Source organism: Gymnoscopelus braueri (genome assembly GCF_963280865.1).
Source record: "Gymnoscopelus braueri genome assembly, chromosome: 10".
NCBI classification, from domain to species: Eukaryota; Metazoa; Chordata; class Actinopteri; order Myctophiformes; family Myctophidae; genus Gymnoscopelus; species Gymnoscopelus braueri.
The window spans coordinates 43062780-43086926 of NC_137611.1; the positions used below are offsets into that span (position 1 = coordinate 43062780).

At 41.9% G+C, this 24147-nt stretch overlaps 2 protein-coding genes across 3 annotated transcripts; both read right to left on the bottom strand.

Annotated features, from left to right (window-relative positions):
• Positions 1 to 3058: 3058 nt before the first annotated feature.
• Positions 3059 to 7372, bottom strand: LOC308093580 (beta-1,3-galactosyl-O-glycosyl-glycoprotein beta-1,6-N-acetylglucosaminyltransferase 3-like; the record flags this gene model as incomplete). The annotated part of the gene is made up of 2 exons (XM_080439912.1): positions 3059 to 3973; positions 7334 to 7372. The coding sequence occupies 2 exons, from the start codon at positions 7370 to 7372 to the stop codon at positions 3059 to 3061; spliced, it is 954 nt and encodes a 317-aa protein (XP_080296038.1).
• On the bottom strand, positions 7252 to 24042 carry cpdp (CPD photolyase). 2 transcript variants are annotated; one of them, XM_080440682.1, is made up of 11 exons: positions 23813 to 24042; positions 22857 to 22927; positions 22153 to 22398; positions 21527 to 21675; positions 19718 to 19900; positions 19152 to 19310; positions 16124 to 16322; positions 14631 to 14783; positions 11595 to 11716; positions 10229 to 10388; positions 7252 to 7553 (listed from the first exon to the last, which is right to left on the bottom strand). In XM_080440682.1, exons 1-11 carry the CDS (start codon positions 23830 to 23832, stop codon positions 7405 to 7407), a joined length of 1611 nt encoding a protein of 536 aa, XP_080296808.1. In that variant the 5' UTR covers positions 23833 to 24042; the 3' UTR covers positions 7252 to 7404. The 2 variants fall into 2 exon arrangements, with proteins under 2 accessions (XP_080296808.1, XP_080296807.1); XM_080440681.1 differs by lacking the exon at positions 7252 to 7553 and adding an exon at positions 8938 to 9425.
• Positions 24043 to 24147: the final 105 nt, after the last annotated feature.

Below are 24147 nucleotides of genomic sequence, written 5' to 3' on the forward strand. Positions count from 1 at the left end.
CGAGCACAAAAAACACAGAAATAAACTGTAAATATATGTTGGGGTGGTCCACAATAAGCTGCTCTGTTTGGTCATTGAGGTATTTTCTGTGAAGCATGGGGTGAACTGGATATTCACCAATAAGTGTCACACACAAGTCGACACTAGTGGACAAAAACAAGATATGTAGAGTAATAGTGAAATTATCCGGCATTTTACGACATGAAGAACCAGAATACAACCAAACAAAGCATGAAGTTTCCCGCGCTCGCCTCGCTCCCTTTCATGGGAGCGCACGCACTTACTTGCAAGCCCAAGACAAGTGTAGCATTGGTACTCTGTGGAAACAGCAGTCTTTCATGTATTCCGTGATTGTACAATCTTTGTCAAGTAGCCTATGTAGTGGAACGCAGTGAGCTGGGATTGAACCCGAGGCTCCCACTCGCCAGTCCGACGTGTTACCAGTCATGCCAATAGGGCTGAGCCCGATTGGCAGGTCTGTTGCAGGCCGGTTCTGGCTAATTTGACTATGGGGGCTACAATCACCCCCCCGATCTTTGGAGCGCGTCCTCGCGCTTCACACTTCACGCCGCGGTCCACCGTACAAAAACATAAACATACATTACCCACTTCAGCCCTATATACATTTCGGCCAATCTCACGATGCATCGCGATGTGATGCATTGTGAGCTTGTAGATCTGCTATTTTCAAAAGATTTTTATACATTTGAAAACTGAAATGGAAAAGTCTGCATAATGAGTACTTTCTACTTTTGGTACTTTAAGTAGGCTACATTTTGGTACCAATACTTTTTGTACTTTTACTCAAGTACATTTTTGCCAGACCCAGAGGGTCGGCCTACATGAGGCTCTGCCCCCTTTCGTCCATACATGGGCGAAAAAGACCGGCTGTATAAAAGGGATCCTTTCTTCTCCATACATGGGCATAAAAGGGACACAGGCTGACACGTAATACGAAGTCCGTCATACGAAGTCCTTATAAAGTACTAGGAATTTATTCTGGGTCTGGCAGAACCAGGTCTCCTGGTCTTGTTTATTCCAGACTTTTAATTGTAACAGAGTATTTCTAAATTCCAGTATTGATCCACAGCCAAATGTCATTTTGGGGGTCCTTGACATGAAAAAGTTTTAGAACCACTGGTCCAGAGGGACCATTGTGCCAAGTAACTAAACTATCAGCATGGGTTAAAAACACAACATTGAACTCTAAATCCATTGAACTAATGGTGAGATCTTGTGATGATCATGGTTGGATCTGGTTATATGGAAACGTAAGCAGAACTTGGTCCTGCACTTCACAGGTTCTTGAAAGTTCCGGGTTCTGTAAAGTTCTGGTTCCACCCTTGTAGTGGAAAAAGGGGCCGAGTGTGGCTGCTGGGGTGGCCATCACAAGCAGATGGCTTCAAAGTGCATGTGATATGATGAGGGAAAAAAAACATGATGCTTTAGTTGTCCCAGCCCTCCATGAAGGATAACAATATTGTGCCATTGCACTGCAGGGCGGGCACACTTTGATGCAATATTGAGAATTTTGCAAAATCCTCACAAGCAGATGATGCAAGGCCGGATCATCCATAGGCCGTGGCACCACATGATTAACACATCGGGTGCCAAAACCGGAAAATTACGTGGGGCTAGCGCAGCACTGGAATCACCCATGAACACTCTAAGTAAGGGACAGATGGATCACCGTGCCACAAAATCTGGCTCCCATCCGCTTCCATTCTATCTCCTTGCTAAAAACCTCTGTATCTCCTTAACTTTTTACAGTGGGCAAAACGAGTCATTCTCGATGCGCGATCGCTCCGCAATGGTGACTCGCATGAGACATGTTGTTGTTCCAGGCTTTAGCCAGGACCATCCATTGCTGTGCATGCATGCATTGTTTACGTGCGTGTGCTCGCCGTGGAGTCCACAGCTCTAAACAGCGCAGCGTTGCAGACGGTGAGATTTCTGGCACCGAACGTAATCTGTTATTATAAAATTCTGGCACCCGATGTGTTAAAAAGGGGAAAAAAAGAAAAAAAAATCTATTACCCCCCCAAAAAAATATTCAAATGCCTCTAGCAGCCTAGTCTCGCGTGGCCAGACAGTTGCCTCCCACAATTTTCAGATGTTTCCGGTCATACAGTCTGGGACTCGGAAGCTCTGATCATGATTGAAATATAAACCGGATGTGAGGCCTCCTCCCGGAAGGTCCAATATGCTCAGTTTAAAGCTTGTTGGATGTGTGACTTTGAGGACATTAAGCACATAATGATACCCTTACGGGTTGTCAGGCCTAAAAGTATAGTAATTGTTCAGGCTAGGCTGAGCCTCGGGCCGGCCCAGTAGGGCCCAGGTAGGGCCGGGCCTTCATTTTCAGGCCTGTTGAGAACTCTAATGCCGTGTGGGGGAGCAGTAAGGGGTTAAGTGTCTTCCTCAGGGACACTTCGACACATTTCTGAGGGCTGGAGTCGTACCTAGGACCGTACAAGACCTCCGGAGTCCTAGGCGGGCTCACTAAAGGTCATTACACACCGCCGATTATGCGAATATACGCAAAATTCTGACTCGTTCCGAATAAGTAAAAGACGCTTTTTCGCTTCGCTTTTTCGTTCCATGGAAGCTTGCATTGACTTTATAAGGTTTAAAAAAAAACATATTATTCGCCCCCGGTATTCGCCCCCGGTGTGTAAGGAGCTTAACCATTCAGCTACATACATTCATTTGCCAATACCCAGCCCCCCCTGAAAACCACTTCCAGCACACCTCTGTGGTTGTTGAGAGAAATGCTTTTGTGTGTCTGTTATGGCGTCATATTCGGTGAGTTTGTACTGTAACTAATAATCTCATGCATGTTTATAGCCATAGTAAAAAAAAAAACATTGAAAAACATTAATTAATCCGGGCCTGAGCAGATGGCTTCAAAGTGCAGTGATATGACGGGAAAAAATAAACATGGTGCTTTAGTTGTCCCAGCAACCCATGTAATGAAGGCTAATATTGTGCCACTGCACTGCAGGGCAGGCACACTTTGATGCAATATTAAGAATTTTGCAAAGCCACTAAATTCCAACTATAATTTATGCAATGCTTTCAAACGGAGAATTGACTCGATACATCTAATAGCATTGTCATCAACTTCTGGTTCAAACTTGTTCGCCATGAGGTGATGCTGTTGAAATATCCACTGGAGATCACCAGTCCCATATACACATATATCTCTTCTAACCGTCGAAGTGCATGGAGGGTACGCGGCGCCTTCTGTTACATCACCAGCATGACCATCCCAATGTATCAGGCGAGCGATGGCATTCATGTCAGACAGGTGGTACAAACTGTGCGCAGGCAGTGACCCTGGTACAGAGCTTATCCTGTTCAGACTGGCCCACACATGTTCCTCGAGACAATCGGTGTCGCGATTCCACTCAATAAACTTCTGAATCTCTTTGTTCTCCAGCACGTGTTTTACAAAGTCTCTAGTGACAACAAAGTAAGCGCTGCCTGAGAACATGGCGTACTGCATGGTGTACTGCCAGTGGCGGGCCTTCTTATCACTTCTTATCACTTCCTCAGACTCCATACTGTTCTTTCCATTGAGCCTCTTCAGCGCCTGAACCATTTCTGCATTGGTCTTGATGGGGAGGTCTGCGCCGCAAGTGTTGAGCAGGTACCTCCACTGGACCCGAGAATTCACAAGGTCTTCGAAACAGTTTAAATCCGCTTGAACTCTTGACCAGGATCGGTAAACCACTCTTTCTAATTTGCTCGCTATGAAGACGTTAGGGAAACAGGAAACGATTGCACTCACAGCTTTATGGAATATCTCCGGGGATTTCTTGTCCACGTGCACACAGTAGACGTTCTGAGGGTTGTATACGGCACGCAGGAGTCTTTCAAACATCTCGACATCTGCGTGAATCACCATGGAGTAGGCAATGGGAAAGTCCCTCTCTTCCTCGCTGAGGGGCTCGCCCCAGGTCAAATCCGGCTACCCCGGAGTAGTCGCCACCAGGTATTCCTGAACTATGCCTAAACCTAACCTTATTCCTAAACTTAACCTCACAACTATGCCTAAACCTAACCTTATTCCTAAAGGTAACCTTAGTAAAACTATGCCTAAACCTAAACTTATTCCTAAACATAACCTTAGTAAAACTATGCCTAAACCTAACCTTATTCCTAAACTTAACCTCAGTAAAACTATGCCTAAACCTAACCTTATTCCTAAACTTAACCTCAGTAAAACTATGTCTAAACCTAAACATAACCTTAGTAAAACTATGCCTAAACCTAACCTTATTCCTAAACTTAACCTCAGTAAAACTATGCCTAAACCTAACCTTATTCCTAAACTTAACCTCAGTAAAACTATGTCTAAACCTAAACGTAACCTTAGTAAAACTATGCCTAAACCTAACCTTATTCCTAAACTTAACCTCAGTAAACTATGCCTAAACCTAAACTTATTCCTAAACTTCACCTCAGTAAAACTATGCCTAAACCTAAATGTAACCCTAGTAAAACTATGCCTAAACCTAACCTTATTCCTAAACTTCACCTCAGTAAAACTATGCCTAAACCTAAATGTAACCCTAGTAAAGCTATGCCTAAACCTAACCTTATTCCTAACCTTAAGTAAATCAAATACAAAGAACCGCTGGGGGCGAGTGGTCAGCGTAAAAAATGGGGGCGAGTGTGTTTTGGTAGGAGCGTACCTGTTACCATTAATGCCCTACTTTATTATAGAACAGTGTTGCTCAACTTGTTGCCAGATTCTGTGAGAGAAACAAGCAACCAGGTCTAGGAAAACCTGCCCAAAAGAAGCGACTATGGGCCACATGAGTACTTTAACATGTACATCAGCTATTTGAAAATAGCAGATCAACAAGCTCACATGCGACGCGTTGTGAGCTTGTAGATCGGCTATTTTCAAATAAAATCTTGCTGGGAAATTATACTGAGCAGATCTGGCAACCCTGCTCAGGAGCTGCGTTCATGATTTGTTGCATATTGTGCATATTGATCCACTCCTGCAAAGTTTGGAAGGCAATCACAGCCAATTTGAATGGAATATGAGAAATCTGACACCTTGATCACATGACTACAGAGATGGTGTACTGAATTGCTTGAGGTTTGGACAAAACCTGTAGGTGTAATATAAAAACAAACATGTCTTGCAAAAATCGGCCTCGTGGTGGCGCTATAACAGGCCAATGTGAAAGATTTGGGTCAGCGGTTCTGCTCTGGCCGCCAGGGAGTGTGACTGCAAAGTTTTACGCTGATTGGTCCAACGGTGATGGAGATTAGCTGCTCACAGACAGACAGACAGACAGACAGACAGACAGACAGACAGACAGACAGAGACACAGACACAGACACAGACAGAGACACAGACACAGACAGAGACACACACACACACACACATAGGCCAAAACATAGTCTCCGGCCACGGCCTGGCGGAGACAATGATACAGAATATATTATGTTGTGTGTAAAAAACTAAAGTAAAATATAAGTTTTAACAAAGAAGATACAGTAACAAATAAAGGAGAAAAGAAAAGGCCTTTCTATCAGCTAGACCAACACACCATGAACCATTTTATATAAAGAATGGTTTAAATGCTAACTAGCGGAACAAAAACAAGGAAGCCTGTAGAAAAGTTATTCTAATCTAATCTTCTTGAAGTAAGTTATATATCTTCGCTGCCGGGCAACATTTTTAATGTCGAAAACCTTTCTTTTTCTAGGACATGGAAAAGAGAAGCTGTGAATGTATGTGAATGGATCCAATGTTGTTATTATTTAGTCACAGGCTCTTGTTAAAACTATTCCTTGGTTCAGCATCAAAGTGAAAGTAACAACCTTTGTATAACTTTTTTTTTTACTGCAGAAGACTTCAAAGACAACATGCTATGACATGACATACAGTAATACATAATATATTGTGCTGTGCGTAAAAAAAACAACAACTAAAATGCGAGTTCTAACAAACAAAAAAATTACAGTAACAAAATACAGAAGAACAGAAAAGGCATTTCTATCAACTGGACCAACACACACGAACCCTTCTATATAAAGAATGTTTCTTGAGATGAATTAATTTATTAATGTTAAAGTTGCAAATTAGCAGAAAAAATAAACAATGAAGTGTGTAGAAAAGTTCTTCTAATCCAAGCTTCCTATGGTATGGTTATACTATAGAGCAGTGTCTATCAACCTTTTTTGTGCCAAGGCACACCTGGCATAGCCAAAAAATCCCAGGGCACACCTAGATATACGGTATATATAATTATATACGGTATATCTATAAACACACACTAGGGGTGTGCCGATTAATTTCACGAAACGATACGATACGATATTGGGCACACAACTTCGATACGATTTTGATACGATACGCACTTTTTATCATGAAAATATATGGGGAGAAAAAAAGCAAATGCAAACAAATATTTCTGTTTTTGCATTATTCAGACATGCAAACTTGTAGCTTTTCAGCTTCCACTAGCCGTTTTGAATCCAAATAGGGCAATAGTGTGACACCTGACCCGAAAAAAAAACAGCATGTTGTCACCCTTTTCACCTCGGGGCTGTTTGCATGCCTGATTATTATTATTGTTTAAAAAAATAAAATAAAAAACATTTTTTTTTTTTTTTCAAAATGATTTTTTTTCAAACCTCCTTCAAACGGCGCGGCACACCTCAGCAGTAGCCCCGGCCCAAAATTGGGACGTTTGCCAGGGTTGATATACACTGCTATAGAGTACATCGTCTCTGTCGGGTAGAAACCTCATATGAAACCTCATATTTAGCTCTAATGTGTGACTGTACCGAGTACTGTTTACATTTCTGTCTAATACAGTATTCAATCAATCAATCAATCAATCAATCAATGTCCAAAACTGTTACTTTTCCGGATTAGAAGTAGCAAAAGTAGCAGATCTACAAGCTCAATCGGAAAAAAAAGGATCTGCTACTTTTGATGCTTGATGTGTGGGGCTGTAGCATGATCAAGTAGGGCACTCATTTATGAAAAAACACAAAAAGTTAAAACAGGTTTCTGCCCGACAGCAACGATATGTTAATGTTAACCCATTAAGACCTGAGGCGATTCTTTAAAAAAATCTAAATCCTAAAAAAAAAATTCAAGATTTTTCAAAAATAGCAGATCTACAAGCTCATAGCGCGGCACTCGGTGCCGCGCTATGAGCTTGTATATCTGCTATTTTTTAATAGCCAAAGAAATCTAAAGTGACACGGATGCGTTCCAGGTCTTAAAGTTGCAAACTATAGCGGCGCAAAGACAATGAAGTTTGTAGGAAAGTTCTTCTCGAGGTCGGTTACATACAGTACACGCAAACGCTAGAACACAAAACTGTCCCGACATTTTCTTCATCGACAAGAGCTTCTAGTCTTGACTCAAAGGTCTTTGGGGCAGTACGTCCTCTCAAAGCGGGCCACGTCAAACTTGCGGAGGCAGCCGTTGTAATTCATGTAGCGGATCTTCCCCAAGACGCCTCTCTCTGTCCAGGCCCGGTCATGAAGCCCACAGATGGACCACATGCAACCTGGAGCAGGGGGGGGGAACATGAGTTTCGGAAGGACATGCGTTTGAGGAACGTCTTCGGCAAAAGAATGTTTTTCCCCTTTAAGACCCGAGGCCGATTCTACAAATGTCTTCTAAATCCCAACAGTTTTCTGAAAAAAAACGTATGTTTCTATATCAGTGGTTCTCACATTTTTCCATTATTGTCAAGGACCCCCCAAATTGTATGTGTTTGGCCGCGGAACCCCCCCCCCCCCCCATCTGAAAATATTTCGTTCCAGGGACCCCGATGAAGCAAAGAGAGGAGTTAAAAATGTTCGCTTTAAAAGAATACACATATTCAAAGATTTGCACACATTTTCACAAATGTTCAAAAATAGCAGATCTACAATCTCGTAGCGCGGCACCAGCTTGTAGATCTGCTATTTTTGAATAGCCAAAGTGTAAAATAATGCTTTTTTTTAAAGCTCAAATCTAAAAACGACACAGATGCGTTCCGGGTCTTAAAGGGTTATAGACAGTACAGTGGTTCTCAAACTTTGGACCCCCAAATTGATATGTATTTGTCCGCGGACCCCCCATCTGAAAAGGTTGTGCGCCAGGGGGCCGACAGAAGAGAAGATTTATGAAGGCGGGGAAAAAAAAATCGAAATGATTCAAAAATGTTCCAAACATTCTCCATACTTTTCAAAAACGTTCAAAATGTGCAGATCTACCAGCTCGCAGCGCGGCACAAACGGACACACTGTGAGCTCGTACATCTGCTATTTTAGAACATAAATGGACAAAGTGGTCAAAATGATTGTGATGCTACAGTAGCTACTTTAGCTGGGGACCCCCTGGAACTCCGCCGAGGACCCCTGGGGGTCCCCAGACCTCAATTTGAGAACCACTGTTAGAGTACAACGATTCCCAACCCTGGGCCGTCAGAATATTGCATGTGGGCCCCAAATAATTGGCAAAACACTATGATTTTATTAACAATGTGGCATTTTTTTTCCTTTTAAAACTTGGACAAATGTTTTCTACCAATAAATAGGAATTCATTGATCATTTAAATTAAACATGCTCCGAAAATGCACGCGGCCCACCCATCTGACCACTTAAAATGGCTGCCGTGTTAGCCAATTAAACACATACGTTGTAGCGGAGTCCCTCAGGGCTCTATGCTGTTGTTTTCGCTCTAAATTTAATATCTTTGCTGAAAATGGAGAGAGAGATTCACTGCATCATTTTATATTGTTGATTTCGGTCTTGAATGCCATTGTCCTGTAATGTCAATGCATCTATCCTTATGTCCCAGTATAGTGTTTGAAGACTGAAACTGTACGGGTACACATGATGACATTCTATTGGAAATGAAGCATCAAAGTGAATGTAACAGATAACCTTTTTATTACTTTTTTTTAACAGCAGAGAACTTCAAAGATGCTATGACATGACATACAGTGATACATAAGATATTGTGCTGTGTGTAAAAAGAAAAAAAAACTAAAATGCAAGTTCTAACTAAAACTATACAGTAACAAAACAAAGAAGAACAGAAAAGAACATTTCTGTCAACTGGACCAACACACCAGTTCCAATCCACGAACCCTTTTATATAAAGAATGTTTTAGATGCAAATATAGCGGCACAAAAACAATGTTTTGTAGGAAAAGTTCTTCTTGAGGTAATAGGTTACATACGGTATGTAAACGTTTACAATAAAAACTCTCAGGACATTTTCTTCCAACCACCAAGACTCAAAGGTCTTTGGGACAGTACTTCGTCTCAAAGCTGGCCACGTCAAACTTGCGGAGGCAGCCGTTGTAATTCATGTAGCGGATCTTCCCAAAGACGCCTCTCTCTGTCCAACCCATGTCATGAATCCCACAGATAGACCACATGCAACCTGGAGCAAGGGAATGAGTTCGGAATAGTCTCGCGTAGCCAGAGAACTGTTCCACAATCTCCGAATGCTATATAAGAGTCTGGAACTACACATCCCGAAAGCCGAGAACGGAAGCTGTCAACTGTTCCGTCATTTCCGTTTCACGAAAATATATTGAAAAATATCATTACCTTTATTTTTTATTTTTTCCATTTCTGATAAGCAGCAAGTTATATATGCCACGATTATTTAGATTTACATTGGGACAAAATTGCTCGACTGTAAAGACGAAACAGAAGCGGGGAGGAGGCATCGCATCCGCTTTATCCTCTGATCATTTTCAGAGCTTCAGCGCTCCAGACTGTATGACGGAAGCATTTGGAAATTGTGGGAGGCAACAGTCTGGCTCACGAGAGTTCGTAGGGACAAGAGAGTTCGTAGGGACAAGCATTTGAGGAACTTCTGGAAAGAATGTTATAGTAAATGAGCATAACCCAACAACCAACTTAATCTTGCTCATGTGGGTCAATCGAATAATCGAGAAGCAGTTTTTTTTTTAAATGATTGTCAAATAGATTTTTTTTATAATCATCTAAATTGATTAGTCTGATTTTTTCTTTCTTTTCTTTGTACAATAGTGGCGTGCGAAAATAGCCGATCTACAAGGTCACAACGCCACGATACGCTGTGAGCTTGTAGATCGGCCATTTTCTATAATAATGTAATAGTAATAATAATATAATAGTTCATTGAGTTTGAAATAATTGTGATAATAATAATAATTGTGCCAGCCACTATAGAGAACATTTTAGCCTCAAACTTACCGACAAAACCGTTTGGGTCCTGTCCATCCAGCGAATAGCGGTCATTGAGATAGAGGGCGTTGGAGAGCGCCTCCTCTGGTGAGGAAGTCCACTCTAGAATCTTTTTGGCCCAGTACATCCTCAGGAAACCATGCATCTTCCCTTCAGTGACCATCTGGTACTAAAGGTGAAACAATACAGAGCCATAAGAAAACACGCTAATATTATATATTGCTTAAAGGGCAAGACCACTTTGGTAGAGGTTTGGGTTGTGTAGTTACCTTGCCATGATGTAACTCCGAAGGTGGGCAAGAAATCAAAAATGATTGCTCAATTAGAAATTGATAATTCAAAATATGCTCCTCATTGACTTACATTGTATGGTAAAACAGCTCTCAAAGTCACTCTTTTAGCACATAAACGAACGCAAACAAAGTTGATTCAGACAATATAGAACATCACCAAACCCAGTACTGTTTTTTTTTTTAATAAAAATGTCAACTTCCTGTAGATTTTGCCATTTTTAATAAGTAGAAAACCTGGACTGGATCCACGGATCCGGATCCAGCTCTTCAAATAGTAAAATCAACAGGAAGTTGACATTTTTATTAAAAAAACAAACAGTACTGGGTTTGGTGATGTTCTATATTGTCTGAATCAGCTATGTTTGCGTTCGTTTATGTGCTAAAAGAGTGACTTTGAGAGCTGTTTTACCGTACAATGTAAGTCAATGAGGAGCATATTTTGAATTATCAATTTCTAATCAATGGAGCAATTATTTTAGATTTCTTGCCCACCTTTGGAGTTACATCATGGCAAGGTAACTACACAACCCAAACCTCTACTAAAGTGGTCTTACCCTTTAAGCTGCATACTGCAAACGCCAACATTACTGTAACAACTTAAGCCCTACATATTTAGTCGTACGACAACTAGCAAAAATAGCAGATCTACGAGCTTACAGCACGTCGCATCGCGACGAGTAGAACTACTATTTTTGAAAAAAAAAAAAAATCTAATATTTTTTTATTAAACAATTTGTTTTGGTTTGGTTTTTTTTCGAAAAAATTCAGCACTTGCGCAGGAAACCGAGTTAAAATCCGGGGTGCGGTCACACCCAACTTTTTTGCCTATGCTGGCGGATTCTGCCAATGCGTTTCAATGGGAATGGAGTGGTTTGTTGCCAATCGAGGATTTTCCAAACAAACACTTCGTTCCCATTGAAAATTATTGGCAGAATCGGCCCGCATAGGCAGAATTAAAACTCGGTGTGACCGCACCCTAAAAGAGGAAAGTTACAGTGCATGTAGTTAACTAGAAGTTGTACAAGAAAAAAAAAAACACCTGGACTCTTCATAATAACAGGGATACTAGGAAGTGTATAGACCTGGGCTGCATTCCAGAGCTTGTCATGGGTCTTGGCTTTCTCCAGCTGCTCACGGTTGTAGACGTACTCCCTCGAGTCTTTGCTGTGATCGCTTAAGGTCTTCTGTGCCCACTCACTAGCACCTGTTTACCCCACGGAAACAGGATTTAAAATACAAAAACGGATTCATCATCACATGCAAAAACATCACGTTAGTAGAGACCCTAGGAGGGTAGCCTCACGTAGCCAGACTATATCACTGCGTGAACATGAGTCTGGTGCTTCCATGAGGACGTTTTTTTCCCCAAGGGGCGGGATCAAAACAATGTCCCTCGACGCAATTGGTTAGACCTACAACCAACTACCAATTACAGTCTCCCACATTCGAATACTGGGCCCTTTTTATATTAGAGGTCCTACGGATGCCAAAAATCCAAACTAGATAAAAAAAATAAGCAGTCGCGCGTGGACCCCTCCTAAGGCCTCTACTAACGTGTATATCCCCCAAACGACAGCCTTGAGAACAAAACGAATGGCTTAGTCTAAATCCTCACCCAATGCCGCAGGGAAAAGACTTAAAACTGTTAACAAAAAAAAGAATGAAATGAAAGCAAAGAATTACAGGAGGAATAAGCAATGATCCTCAAACGGCAGTGATGATCCAAAATTTCAATACGTTTGGAATAAAAGACATGTTTACGTATTAGCTAACCAAATAAACCCTAGCGCCCCTATTCTGGGGGTGAAGATTCCGTGAAAAATAGCAAATCTACAAACAATGAATTACAACACAATAAGTGTTCGTAGATTGGCTGGGATACTCAAATAGCTGAACCTGTGGGCCACATTAGAAAAATGGCAAGGGGCCAGTTGATCAAATGACAACATTAAAGGGACAGTTCACCCACCAAAAAATAATTTTTTCTATCAATTTCACACCCCTTGGAGACTTGAATTCATGGATATTCTTTTGTTTTTGTCGCATTCCTAAGCCAATAATTTGATGACCAGCGGACCGGTATGCAGCCGTTCCGGTAGGAGACACAAAGGACACTCTTTGTGTCTCCTACCAGAACCGCTGCCGGTCATCAAATTATTGGGAATGCGACAAAAACGAAATAAATATCCATGAGTTCAAGTCTCCATGGCGTGACTAATCGATAGAAAAAAAAATATTTTTGGGGGTGAACCCTTTAGTGTCCCTTTAATGAGACTTGATCATTTATTTATTTTGGGGTTTTTTTAGGTTTATTATTATTATTGTTTTTGATTGATTGATTGATTGATTGATTGATTGATTGATTGATTGATTGGTGGGCCAGTCAAAATTGCGCCGCGGGCCGCAACTGGCCCGCGGGCCTGAGTTTGAGTATCAGAGGGAAAAAGGAAGGGACCAAGCAGGGCCAGTGTCACAGCCCCTCAGTCAAGACTGCCAATTAAAGAAGAAAAAAAACCTTCTGGTAGTTTTTAATTAACCCATTAAGACCTGAGGCTGATTCTGCAAAATGCCCTCTAAATCAGTGGTTCTCAAACTTGTTCGTGCCAAGGGCCCCCAAAATGATATGTATTTGGCTGCAGGCCACCATCTGAAAATGTTTTGTACCGGGGACCCTCAGAAGAGAAGAATCAAAATGATTCTTTTTCTACACACTTTCAAGTTTTTTCAAAATGTTCAAAAATAGCAGATACACAAGCTCGCAGCGCGGCACGAAGTGACGCGCTGTGAGCTTGTAGATCTGCTATTTTTTGAGAACCACGGTTCCACATCCTATGGGTTTTCTGAAAAACGTATGTTGCTATATAGCTCAAATCTCAGATGCTTTCCCAGTTTTAATGGGGTAACACACTTCTGGGGTCATCTTCACGTCTTCTCTGACTTTTGCTTGCACCCCCCCAGACAGTTTTTAAGTTTGCTTGATTCATTGATTCATTTCAATCAATGAATTGATGAATTGATTCATTCTAATGAATGGGGAGACCTTCATTCTTTTTGATTAGTTAATTCATGCATGGATTTCATGCATGGACATACAGGACTCCTTGAAGCAATACTGCATTACAGAAAATATTAACATAATGAAATAACTAATCGAAAGAAATGAAGGTCTCCACCATTCATTAGACGGATCATAGCAGAGTCACCAGAAGCAGTGTGTTTTCAATGAGTCTACTCCACTTCAAACTCAACGAGTTTGAAGTTGAATAGGCTTATATAGGGTGAGGTTTGATCAAATTTGAACATCAAATATCTAAATATTGAATCAAGCAAGATAAAAACTGACTGTGGTGCACACAAAAGCAGGAGCAGACGTGGGAAAAAGTCCCCAAAAGTGGTTTAAAGTGAAATTCCCCCTTAACCCTGATATACTTTTTGGATTGGGGTCCCCCTGGGGTCCATACAAGGTCCCAGAGCCGTTGCTAGCTGACAACTGTGGTGGTGGGGGGCCGTGTAAGTACGGGGGCCGAGCACGTGCGTCATTTTATGTCTGTCTGTCTATCAGTCCCTCCCCGGTACACACAAGACCCCTGACCACTTTCTTAACACGCCAAGGAAGGCTTGATGCCGAAACGCTATTAACCCATTAAGACCTGGAACCAATCTGTGTCACTTTTTGATTTGAGCTAAAAAGCATTATTTTACACTTTGGGCTATTCAAAAATAGCAGATATACAAGCTCATAGCGCGACACACAGTGCCGCGCTATGAGCTTGTAGATCTGCTTTTTTTGAAAAATCGAAAAAATGTGTGCAAATCTTTGGATATATATATATTTTTAAAGCGAACATTTTTAACTCAAATCTTTGCTTCTGGGGGGTCCCTGGAACCAAATATTTTGATGAGGGTCCGCGGCCAAAATACATATACTGTTGGGGGTCCCTGACATGAAAAAGATTGAGCACCACTGATATAGAAACGTTTTTCAGAATACTGTTGAGATTTAGGAGACATGTAGAATTGGCTTCAGGTCTTAATGGGTTGTTAAACTATCGAACTGGAAAACAACAGTGACAACAACGTCACAATAATAACACCTTAACGACACATTCCGAGCTGACCTTCAACACTGTCATATTTGTCATTGTAGAAGCAGAAGTTGTCAGTCAGCTCCCTGCGCACCACCAGCTCCTCGATGAAGGAGGAGACAGACTGGCTGGCGTTCTTGCCACAACGCTGCACCTGCAGCGCCACACGCTGAGCTGACAAGTGTCCTGCAAGGATGAAGGGGGGACAACAGGGGACAAAAATTTAGAGCAAATGGAGGAAAGACGGGTTGACAATTGGCAAGCAAGAAGGAAGAGAGACTAAGTACTTGAGGAGGAGGACAGACTGTTCATGACTTTTACATACAGGAGTAAACAAAACAAATATATTTGTTACATTTGTTACGGAACTGCATCGTTTTGGCTCCGTCTCAATTGGAATAATTATGCTGACAGTTTTAACAGTCTGGATTTCAATAGGATCGATGGAGGAGATGACGGTGTTTTGAAAACACCAAAAAGAGAGATCAGTGCTGCAGTATGTCATTTAGGCAGCCGTTAGTTAACCCATTAAGTAGTGATGAGCGGGCCGACCCGTAACCCGCGGGTCCCGCGTGTCAACCCGCGGCGCGGGTGGTCGAGTCAGGATTTCAGAGGCAATTATGCGGGCTGCGGGTGAGCGGGTCAGCCGCTCTCACAGCAAAAAAATATATATATATTTTGAACAACATGCTTGTTTATTTAGCCCATGACAATGTGTGCTACAGTAGACATTTAAAGCGACTTTGGGTACTTAAAAGAGCACTATATAAATCTGAGCTATTATGATGGTGATTATCTTTTTTTCCCCACCGCGGGTCGCGGGGCAGGTTGAGCCAGAGATTTATATAAGGGTTCGCGGGGTGAGGCGGGTTGGGTTCCGTGGCGGGGCGGGGCGGGTTGGGTTCCGTGGCGGGCGGGGCGGGTCATGAAAAAACCTGACCCGCACATCACTACCATTAAGACCTGGAACGCATCTGTGTCATTTTAGATTTCCTTGGCTATTGAAAAATAGCAGATATACAAGCTCGTAGCTCGGCACCGAGTGCCGCGCTATGAGCTTGTAGATCTGCTATTTTTGAAAAATCTACTTTTACTTTACTGGAGTATTTCCAATTGATTATAATTTTACTTCTACTCCACTACTCCTCAGAGGCAAATATTGTACTTTTACTCCACTACAATTATTTGAAAACATTAGTTACTAGTTACTTTACAGATATGAATTATGACATTATAAAACATACATTAACCACTTTAGCCCTATTTTATACCTACTGTAGGCTATTTGAAAAATAGGCGATCTACTTGTAGATTGGGTATTTTCAAAAAAAAAATTTACTTTTACTTTTGGTACTTTAAGTGCATTTTGATACCAATACTTTTGTACTTTTACTCAAGTAATTTTTTTGAATTCTGGACTTTTACTTGCAGCAGAGTACTTCCACATTGCAGTATTGATACTTTTACTTAAGTAAAACATTTGAGTACTTTTTCCACCACTGGAATTCTCCCAGCACTATACTGACCAAAGCGTAGCCAGGGGGAGAGCTGGCTGAGGGCTTCAGAGTTGGGATCATTGCGGTGGGTGGCGAAGTACTTGAGGCGCACATCGATGAAGGACTCCAGCGTGGCCATGCCCGCGGCGCTGCCCGCCGTGGCCCACGTCGCCTCTTCCACCGCTCTGTCCACTGGCAGGGCCGCGAGGGTCTGGGCCCAGTCCACTGGCTGTAGTGTGTGAGGTAGAGAGAGACAAGAGGGAGCACAACCAGGTGTTGCCAGATTCGGTGAGAGAAACAAGCAACCAGGTCTAGGAAGACCAGCACCAAAAGAAGCGACTATGGGCCAACATGAGCACTTTAACATATACATCAGCTATTTGAAAATAGCAGATCTACAAGCTCACAACGCGTCGCATGTGAGCTTGTAGATCGGCTATTTTCAAGAAAGATATTGCAGGGAAATTATAATAAGCAGATCTGGCAACCCTGAGCACAACAGGTCACCACCACTCACTACTGAGAGGTCAGCGTGGCTTGTCGGCTAAAAATAAGGTTTGTTATATACCCGGCAACAGCACCAAAAAAACGCCTAGGGGCAAATATGCAGTTTTGATTGGCTGAGTCGTGTGGGGTTACATGGGGTGACGTGGATTCTCAGTAACACTGCTAACGAGAACAGACGTGTACAATTTGTTCTCAGCTAAAACATTATATTAATGCAAACCCTACTACAGTCAGGTTCATAATTACTGTGTGTGTGTGTGTGTGTGTGTGTGTGTGTGTGTGTGTGTGTGTGTGTGTGTGTGTGTGTGTGTGTGTGTGTGTGCGTGTGCGTATGCGTGTATTTATATATATATTTATATATAAATACACACACACACACACACACACACACACACACACACACACACACACACACACACACACACAGTATATTATTTAGAGTAGCAAATTATTTTTACCTATTTTTTCATCCAATTTTTGTCTTTATGCCAATTAGTACCTCACACACATCTCTGTGTTGCAAGTGCTGTTGTACCTTACTGGCTCACCTGCCAGGGAGGAGCCCCCACCGGGAGGACATACTCCTCCCTTTCCACATTCCCCTCGCCATTTACCTATCCTCAGCAATTAGAAGCAGTGGGGAAGCGCCATTAATACGGCAGGCCCCCCCGGGGGAGCAGTTAAGAGGTTAAGTCCCTTTGCTCAGGGACCCTTAAACACCTTCTCATTAGCAGACGGCCTTAAGTTTCTCTAACCCGCTCAGCTATGGCCACTTTGTTAACATTTCCTGTAACTATGGTAACACATGCAAGTTAGCCGTGGTGTAAAAGGGATAATGAGCAAGTCAATTAAGATAAAATAACTGCACTCCAGGGGGAGTAAATGGAAGCATCCCCATGTCAGGTCATTATTTTCTCATACCTGAAGAAAGACACTGTCTCCCTGAAGGGAGCGAACAGATTTTTTCGTTTTCTTTTTTTACAATCTGAGACATTGACCTTGAGCAGCACCACCCGGCCAGTGAGAGCTCGGCACAGTAGCAGCTGAGGCAGCAATAAATGGGAACATTATTTCTAGTGGTTGTGTTGTTTTAGTGTTCGGGCGTACAATACACCCCACATACAGTAGCAGCTTGAGACCGCACTGATTAATGGCTACTGAAAAGGCTTCATTTGTGTGGGCAGTGGACATCACTTATATGAACGGCTGTTAAATGGCTATTCCAAGAGTGGGCTCTGTTTTGCTTTAACCCATTAAGACCTGGAACGCATCATTTTTGGATTTGAGCAAAAAAAAGCATTATTTTACACTTTGGCTATTCAAAAATAGCAGATATACAAGCTTGTAGATCTGCTATTTTTGAAAAAATTTGAAAATGTGTGCAAATATTTGAATATTTATTCTTTTAAAGCGAACATTTCAAATCTTGAAAACATTCAAATATTTGCTTCTGGGGGGGTCCCTGGAACAAAATATTTTGAGATGGGGGTCCGCAGTTTGAGCACCACTGATATAGAAACATACGTTTTTCAGAATACTGTTGGGATTTAGAAGACATTTGTAGAATCGGCTTCAGGTCTTAATGGGTTAAGTGTATAGTGCAACTTAATCACTTTCAAGCTAGTGTCCCTATTTTGGGCAAAAAAAAACTTGATAAATGTATGTATAGTGGTGGTGCATACAAATATCGTTGCTGTAGGGTGGAAACCTTGTTTGTCCAAAACTGTTGGAAATAAACAAAAAAACTTGAGGCCTGGCACCAGCAGAAAACACAGATGGATGCAATTACAATCCACTGAGGGACACAAAACAATTGATTATAAATAATAACGTCTCCCAGCTCACATAAGATACACTCCCCCACCATCCCCTCCGCTCCCATCCCATCTTCCACAGGTGCTGTACTTAAGTACAATTTTGAGGTACTTTTACTTTGGAGTATTTCCAATTGTTTATACTTTTACTTCTACTCCACTACTTCTCAGAGGCAAATATTGTACTTTTACTCCACTACAATTATTTGAAAACATTAGTTACTAGTTACTTTACAGATATGAATTATGACATTATAAAACATACATTAACCACTTTAGCCCTATTTTATACCTCGGCTATTTGAAAATAGGCGATCTACAAGCTGCGACGCGTTGTGAGCTTGTAGATCGGGAATTTCCCAACAAATTTTGTACTTTTACTTTTGGTACTTTAAGTACATTTCGATACCAATACTTTTGTAATTTTACTCAAGTAATTTTTTAATTCCGGACTTGTACTTGTAGCAGAGTAGAGTACTTCTACATTACAGTATTGATACCTTGACATGAAAACGTTTGAACACCACTGATATAGCGACATGACTTTTTCAAAAAACTGTTAGGATTTAGAAGACATTTTTGAAAAATCTTTAAAGTGTGAGAACTACTGATTTATACAGCATTTGTAGAATCCGGCTCATGTCTTAATGGGTCTTAATGGGTTAAATACATTAGATCGATGAGGTGTTGCACCGCTACTTTGGATGAGCCTTCCTGAGTCGTGGCACTGCACTCACCTTGGCAGTTCTGGTGGCTGTGTAGGGGTGTTGGTCCACCATGGGGAAGTCGGTCAGGAACTCAGGCAGAACCTTGGTGATCTTTCCTCTGATGGTTCTGGCAGCGTACTCCAGCTTATTGGACGCCACCCAGCATGGCACTACATTGTGGGTGTCAACCTGTGAATGGAAAAGATTTGATTAGATTGAATTTCATAGCGTAGTGGTGTTGGACCTTAGCTACACGCAAGGTTATTATAGTTATCATATTGCATTCATTTTTAGTATTTCATTTTGATTTTTTAAGTTTTCAATTTCAGTTTAGTTGTAATTAGTTTTTAAAGCTGCCCTGCTTTTATTTTGTGAAAAGGTTTAGTTTGAGTTTTTATTAGTTAAATTTTTTTATTAATATGGGATATTTATCAGGGCGAGATTCAAAAAGCTCAGAAAACGTTGTAATAAAAACTCTACAAAGCCATTAAAAAAAGAAATAAAAATAAACTGTATTTCCATGTACTTGTCAAAAGCAATAAACACACATAAAAAAAAAGTTTTAGTTAACTACAGTATAATAACCTTGTTTTTACCTGTATGAGTGGGATGTCGTCGGGAAGGGCTTTCTTGACATCCTCCAGCCACTGCAGACGCTCCCTGAGAGGGCAGAAGTCCGTGACCACGGCCCCCAATCCACGGTCACCCACAAACCCCGGCAGCACCTCCCCGGGGGAGCCATGGAGGAGATGGAACTGGATGTTTAGGGCTTTGCAGTCCTGTGAGATTGGAACGGGGGGACATGAAGTTAATCGCCAAAAGAATAGACCAGTGGTTCTCAACTCTTTAATTTCAAGGATTCTCAGATTGGTACGCATTAGGCCACAGACCCCTATACGTTATGGGGGTCTTAAGTTATAGGCTATAACTCTGAGGGTGTACAAATGGAACCAAATGGGCCCTTAGGGGTCAATTTGGTTCCTAACGATCAATCCTTTAGCTTGGGGACCCCATGGAAAGGACCACTTGGGGTCCCCGGACCACACTGTAGGAACCACAAGGCTAGACTGACTCTGTTTGCGTGTATGCATTACCCCATTACCTCTCCCCCCTCTCCTCTTTCCCTTCATGCTCTTATTGTCTCCGCCAGAGGTGGAGAGTATGTTTTCGTTCCCGTCCCGCTGTGTGTCCCCCCCCCCCTAGCCAAGCTAACATTGGTCAAGCTTCACGTGACACGTGACAATATGTTGTCACCCATGCTTTTGATTGGCTAGCGAGGCGCATGACGAAATAAAATCCTATAAATAGGTGTGTCACTTCAAAAAGCCATTTATGTTTTTGAAGTAACATTGGTCAAGCTAACATTGGTCAAGTGACACGTGACAATATGTAATATAAATAGGTAAGACAGGATTAATCAGGAACAGTACTGGCGGAGACCTGTGCTCCGAGGAGCACATTTTCTAGTTCTCTATCTTTTCACTGCAATGATGGGTCTGCAGTGCTCTGCATAATCAAGAATTTCACCCATATTACCTGTAATGTGATGTGACAAATAAAGATTGATTGATTGATTGATTGATTGATTTATTGACATTATTCAAAGAACGTTAACTCATTCCCTGCCAGACTTATTTCTGGCTGTGTTTGCCCACTGCCAGCGATTTAGTGTTTTTTTTCACAAATTTTTTTTCCCATTATGATCGCAAGTCCAATTGTTTCTTAACACACAGTCGATCCGTGCACGTCGCTCAGACAACAAACATTCCGATCGAGTCTCTGTGCAGCAGCCCAACGTAAAAACACCATGTTTTCGCTATGTGAACGGAAAACTCACTTACTTTTTCACCTCGCCACAGACCTCGCTAAATCCCTTATGATCGCGTGTTCAACTGTTTGTAGACACACAGGGTAGTTGTGTGAGTGAGTGGCCCAGAGAAGAAATTTTCAATCGGCGACATTCCATTTTGCAGTAGAAGCGGTTTCTAAACAGCGTTTCTAAACAGTGTTCCGCGGCGGAGAAAGACAAAGCCGAGATAATGGCGATTTAGCGGAATGTTTAGAGCGGCGGCAGGCGGAAACGGAAATCTTCGATTGACGTCATTTCCGTATCCGGGTGTGCTACAATGAAATGTGTCACTTCGAGAGATGAACGACGATGAGATCTTTATAAAATAAATGTTTTATCAAAATTACGTTTTTTACGTTCTTGGCAGAATTGGTAATTGGAAATAATTACGTTTTTTTACGTTCTAGGCAGGGAATGAGTTAATTCATGGGAATGCCACCTTCTGGAAAGGGGAACTACAGTCATGCACAGAGCCTATTGAACCCCTGAACCCAACCCACCCAGGCCCCTACAGTGGTGTTGGGGCGACTATTTAAACCCCTCACAAAGTCTCTACCTTGGCAACTTCCTCCAGCCCTTTCAGCAAGAAGGCGTAGTGTCGGGTGGTGGCCAGCTCCGACTTTGTGACAGCCAGACAGACACCTATGTGCAGAGGTAGTTCCTCTGCCACGGCAAGCCTCTGGGCATGGATCAGTGCCCAGTTATCTACGATACAAAAGAAAGCAGTTAACAGTTTTCTGAAAAAATGTATGTTTCTATATCAGTGGTGCTCAAACTTTTTTATGTCAAGGACCCCCAAAATGATATGTATTTGGCCGCCGACCCACATCTCAAAATGTTTTGTTCCAGGGACCCCCAGAAGCAAAGAATAGAGTTAAAAATGTTCGCTTTAAACAATATATTTTCAAAGATTTGCAAACATTTTCACGATTTTTCAAAAATAGCAGATCTACAAGTTTATAGCGCTATGAGCTTGTATATCTGCTATTTTTGAATAGCCAAAGTGTAAAATAATGCTTTTCAGCTCAAATCAATAAGTGACACCGATGCGTTCCAGGTCTTAATGGTTTTAAAGGACTTAACCAGAACTTTGCTCAAGGTTCATATCCAAGTAAAGTCACTATTCGCAATATAACGTGCCACAAAATGTCAGCGCCTGATCTGTAGTAAAGCTGCAATTACCTTGAACTCTGTGGTCTCTTGACATCCAGTACAGAACGCCCTCAGAACCCTGCTTAAGCTCCTGGGTTTCCGAGATGAAACGAAGACGCTTTTTGTTGAACTTCATTTCGCTGTTTGCCGTCCTCTGCTCTGCCACTTGCTCCTTCAGCCAGCCCTCTGGTTTCTCTCGCTTCCCCTGGGTCATGGGAGGAAACTTCTGCTTCTTGCCACCGGGAGCTTTCGTCGCCGTCGATGCCTTGCGCTTTCCTGACATTGGTGGTGGGAAAAAAGGTTCATTTCAGTGAACGAACGATTTCGTTCACGTTCACGTCAATGATTCGTTCAAATGATTCGTTCACCTTCTCGTTCAGTAGCGCTATTTTCTAGCGTTCAAAATTGACTCGAGTAAAAATACTAAAGTATTGGCATCAAAATATACTTAAAGTACCTAAAGTAAAAGTGCTAACATATTTGAAAATAGCCGATCTACAAGCTGCGACGCGTTGTGAGCTTGTAGATCTGCTATTTTCAAATAGCCTAGGTATAAAATAGGGCTAAAGTGGTTAATGTATGTTTTATAATGTGTGTAAAACACCATCGTGGGAGCGTTTTTTTTAAAGTCGCGCGTGAACGTAACAGTTTCAGAAAGTGAACGAGCTTGTTGACGTTCGAGGCAAATGAACTAGTTCTTTTGAACGAATCGATCATGAATGACACATCCCTACCTGACATGATGGTTTGACTGCTGAACAGGTTGGTCAAGGAGCTGCGTGCTAACCAAGGTTTGAAGATGTGCCTGGATAGAAGGAAGGTCACACAGAGGAAAGATTAGCCATAATCATTAGGGTAACACGGAACATCAGGAACCAACACAAGGTCAACAGCAAGGAAGAAAAAAACATCCTCATCTCATCCTCAGAAAAAAACATCTCATCCTCATATTTTAGCAGGCTCATAATAGGCTTGTACACCTAATGTCATTGTAAATCAGCACAAAGACACACACACACACACACACACACACACACACACACACACACACACACACACACCCACACACACACATACACACCCCCCCCCCCCCCCACACACACACACACACACACACACACACACACACACACACACACACACACACACACACACCGATCTAGCCCTGGAATGGCTGTGGTATTACATTAAAAGTTTGCAATAGTACAGTGGTGTATACAATGGTGCTAAAAGGATAACACAAAAAGCCCTGGGCTTGTTTCCATAGTGGTCCTTTGTATTCAATTCATCGAGACATTTAAAGACATACAACAATATACAATAATATACAAGACATCACCAACCCTGCAGGAAACAGTAGTAGGGGGTGAACACCAATATCTGTGATCTCTTGATCGATTAATTGAGTACACACAGGACCCCAATGGAAACAAGCCATAGTGCTTTCTTGGGTTTATCCTTTTAGCATCCTTATGTACTGAACTGTACTACTTTCTGTGCTTTTTATTTTTTACAAACTGTTAATAAAGTATTAAATCAATCAATCAATCAATCAATCAATCAATCAATCAATCAATCAATGGGTGCAAATATTAGTCCTACTGAGAAAACATTGTATTATTACACAGAAACAAATCGCAGAGGCATCATGCCTAGACGTGTAGAAACATTATCTCATGGGGTTACTTACCTCCTGCAATGCAATAACATACAACGAATGGCATTAATGTAGAATAGGACAAGAAGAAAGGAAAGCAAAGCTTCTGAATATGGTTATAAGCTTGATTCTCTCTCTCTCAAAAAAAACACCCGACTATTGACTGTTATTCTACGGTGAAAACGTGTGCGTGTGATCAGTCCGTGTCTGTCACTAAAACAGGGTTACACAAGCATGCATGTTACGTGGACACGTGAGCGTTAGGTAACACCGTTGTTTTGGTCATTTCGAACTCCACTTCCCAGAATGCATCGGGTCACCCAACGTCACTCACGACGTCGCTACGTTGTTTACGTCCTGCTGTGTGA

What these genes read in the sequence shown, in the direction of transcription:
- cpdp (XM_080440682.1), bottom strand. Translation starts at nt 23,832, where the DNA reads ATGTTATTGCATTGCAGGAG. An exon ending in CTCCCCCTGGCTACGCTTTG is followed by an intron (nt 14,784 to 16,123) that starts GTCAGTATAGTG and finishes TCATCCTTGCAG; the next exon opens with GACACTTGTCAGCTCAGCGT. An exon ending in CAAATATGACAGTGTTGAAG is followed by an intron (nt 11,717 to 14,630) that starts GTCAGCTCGGAA and finishes TGGGGTAAACAG; the next exon opens with GTGCTAGTGAGTGGGCACAG.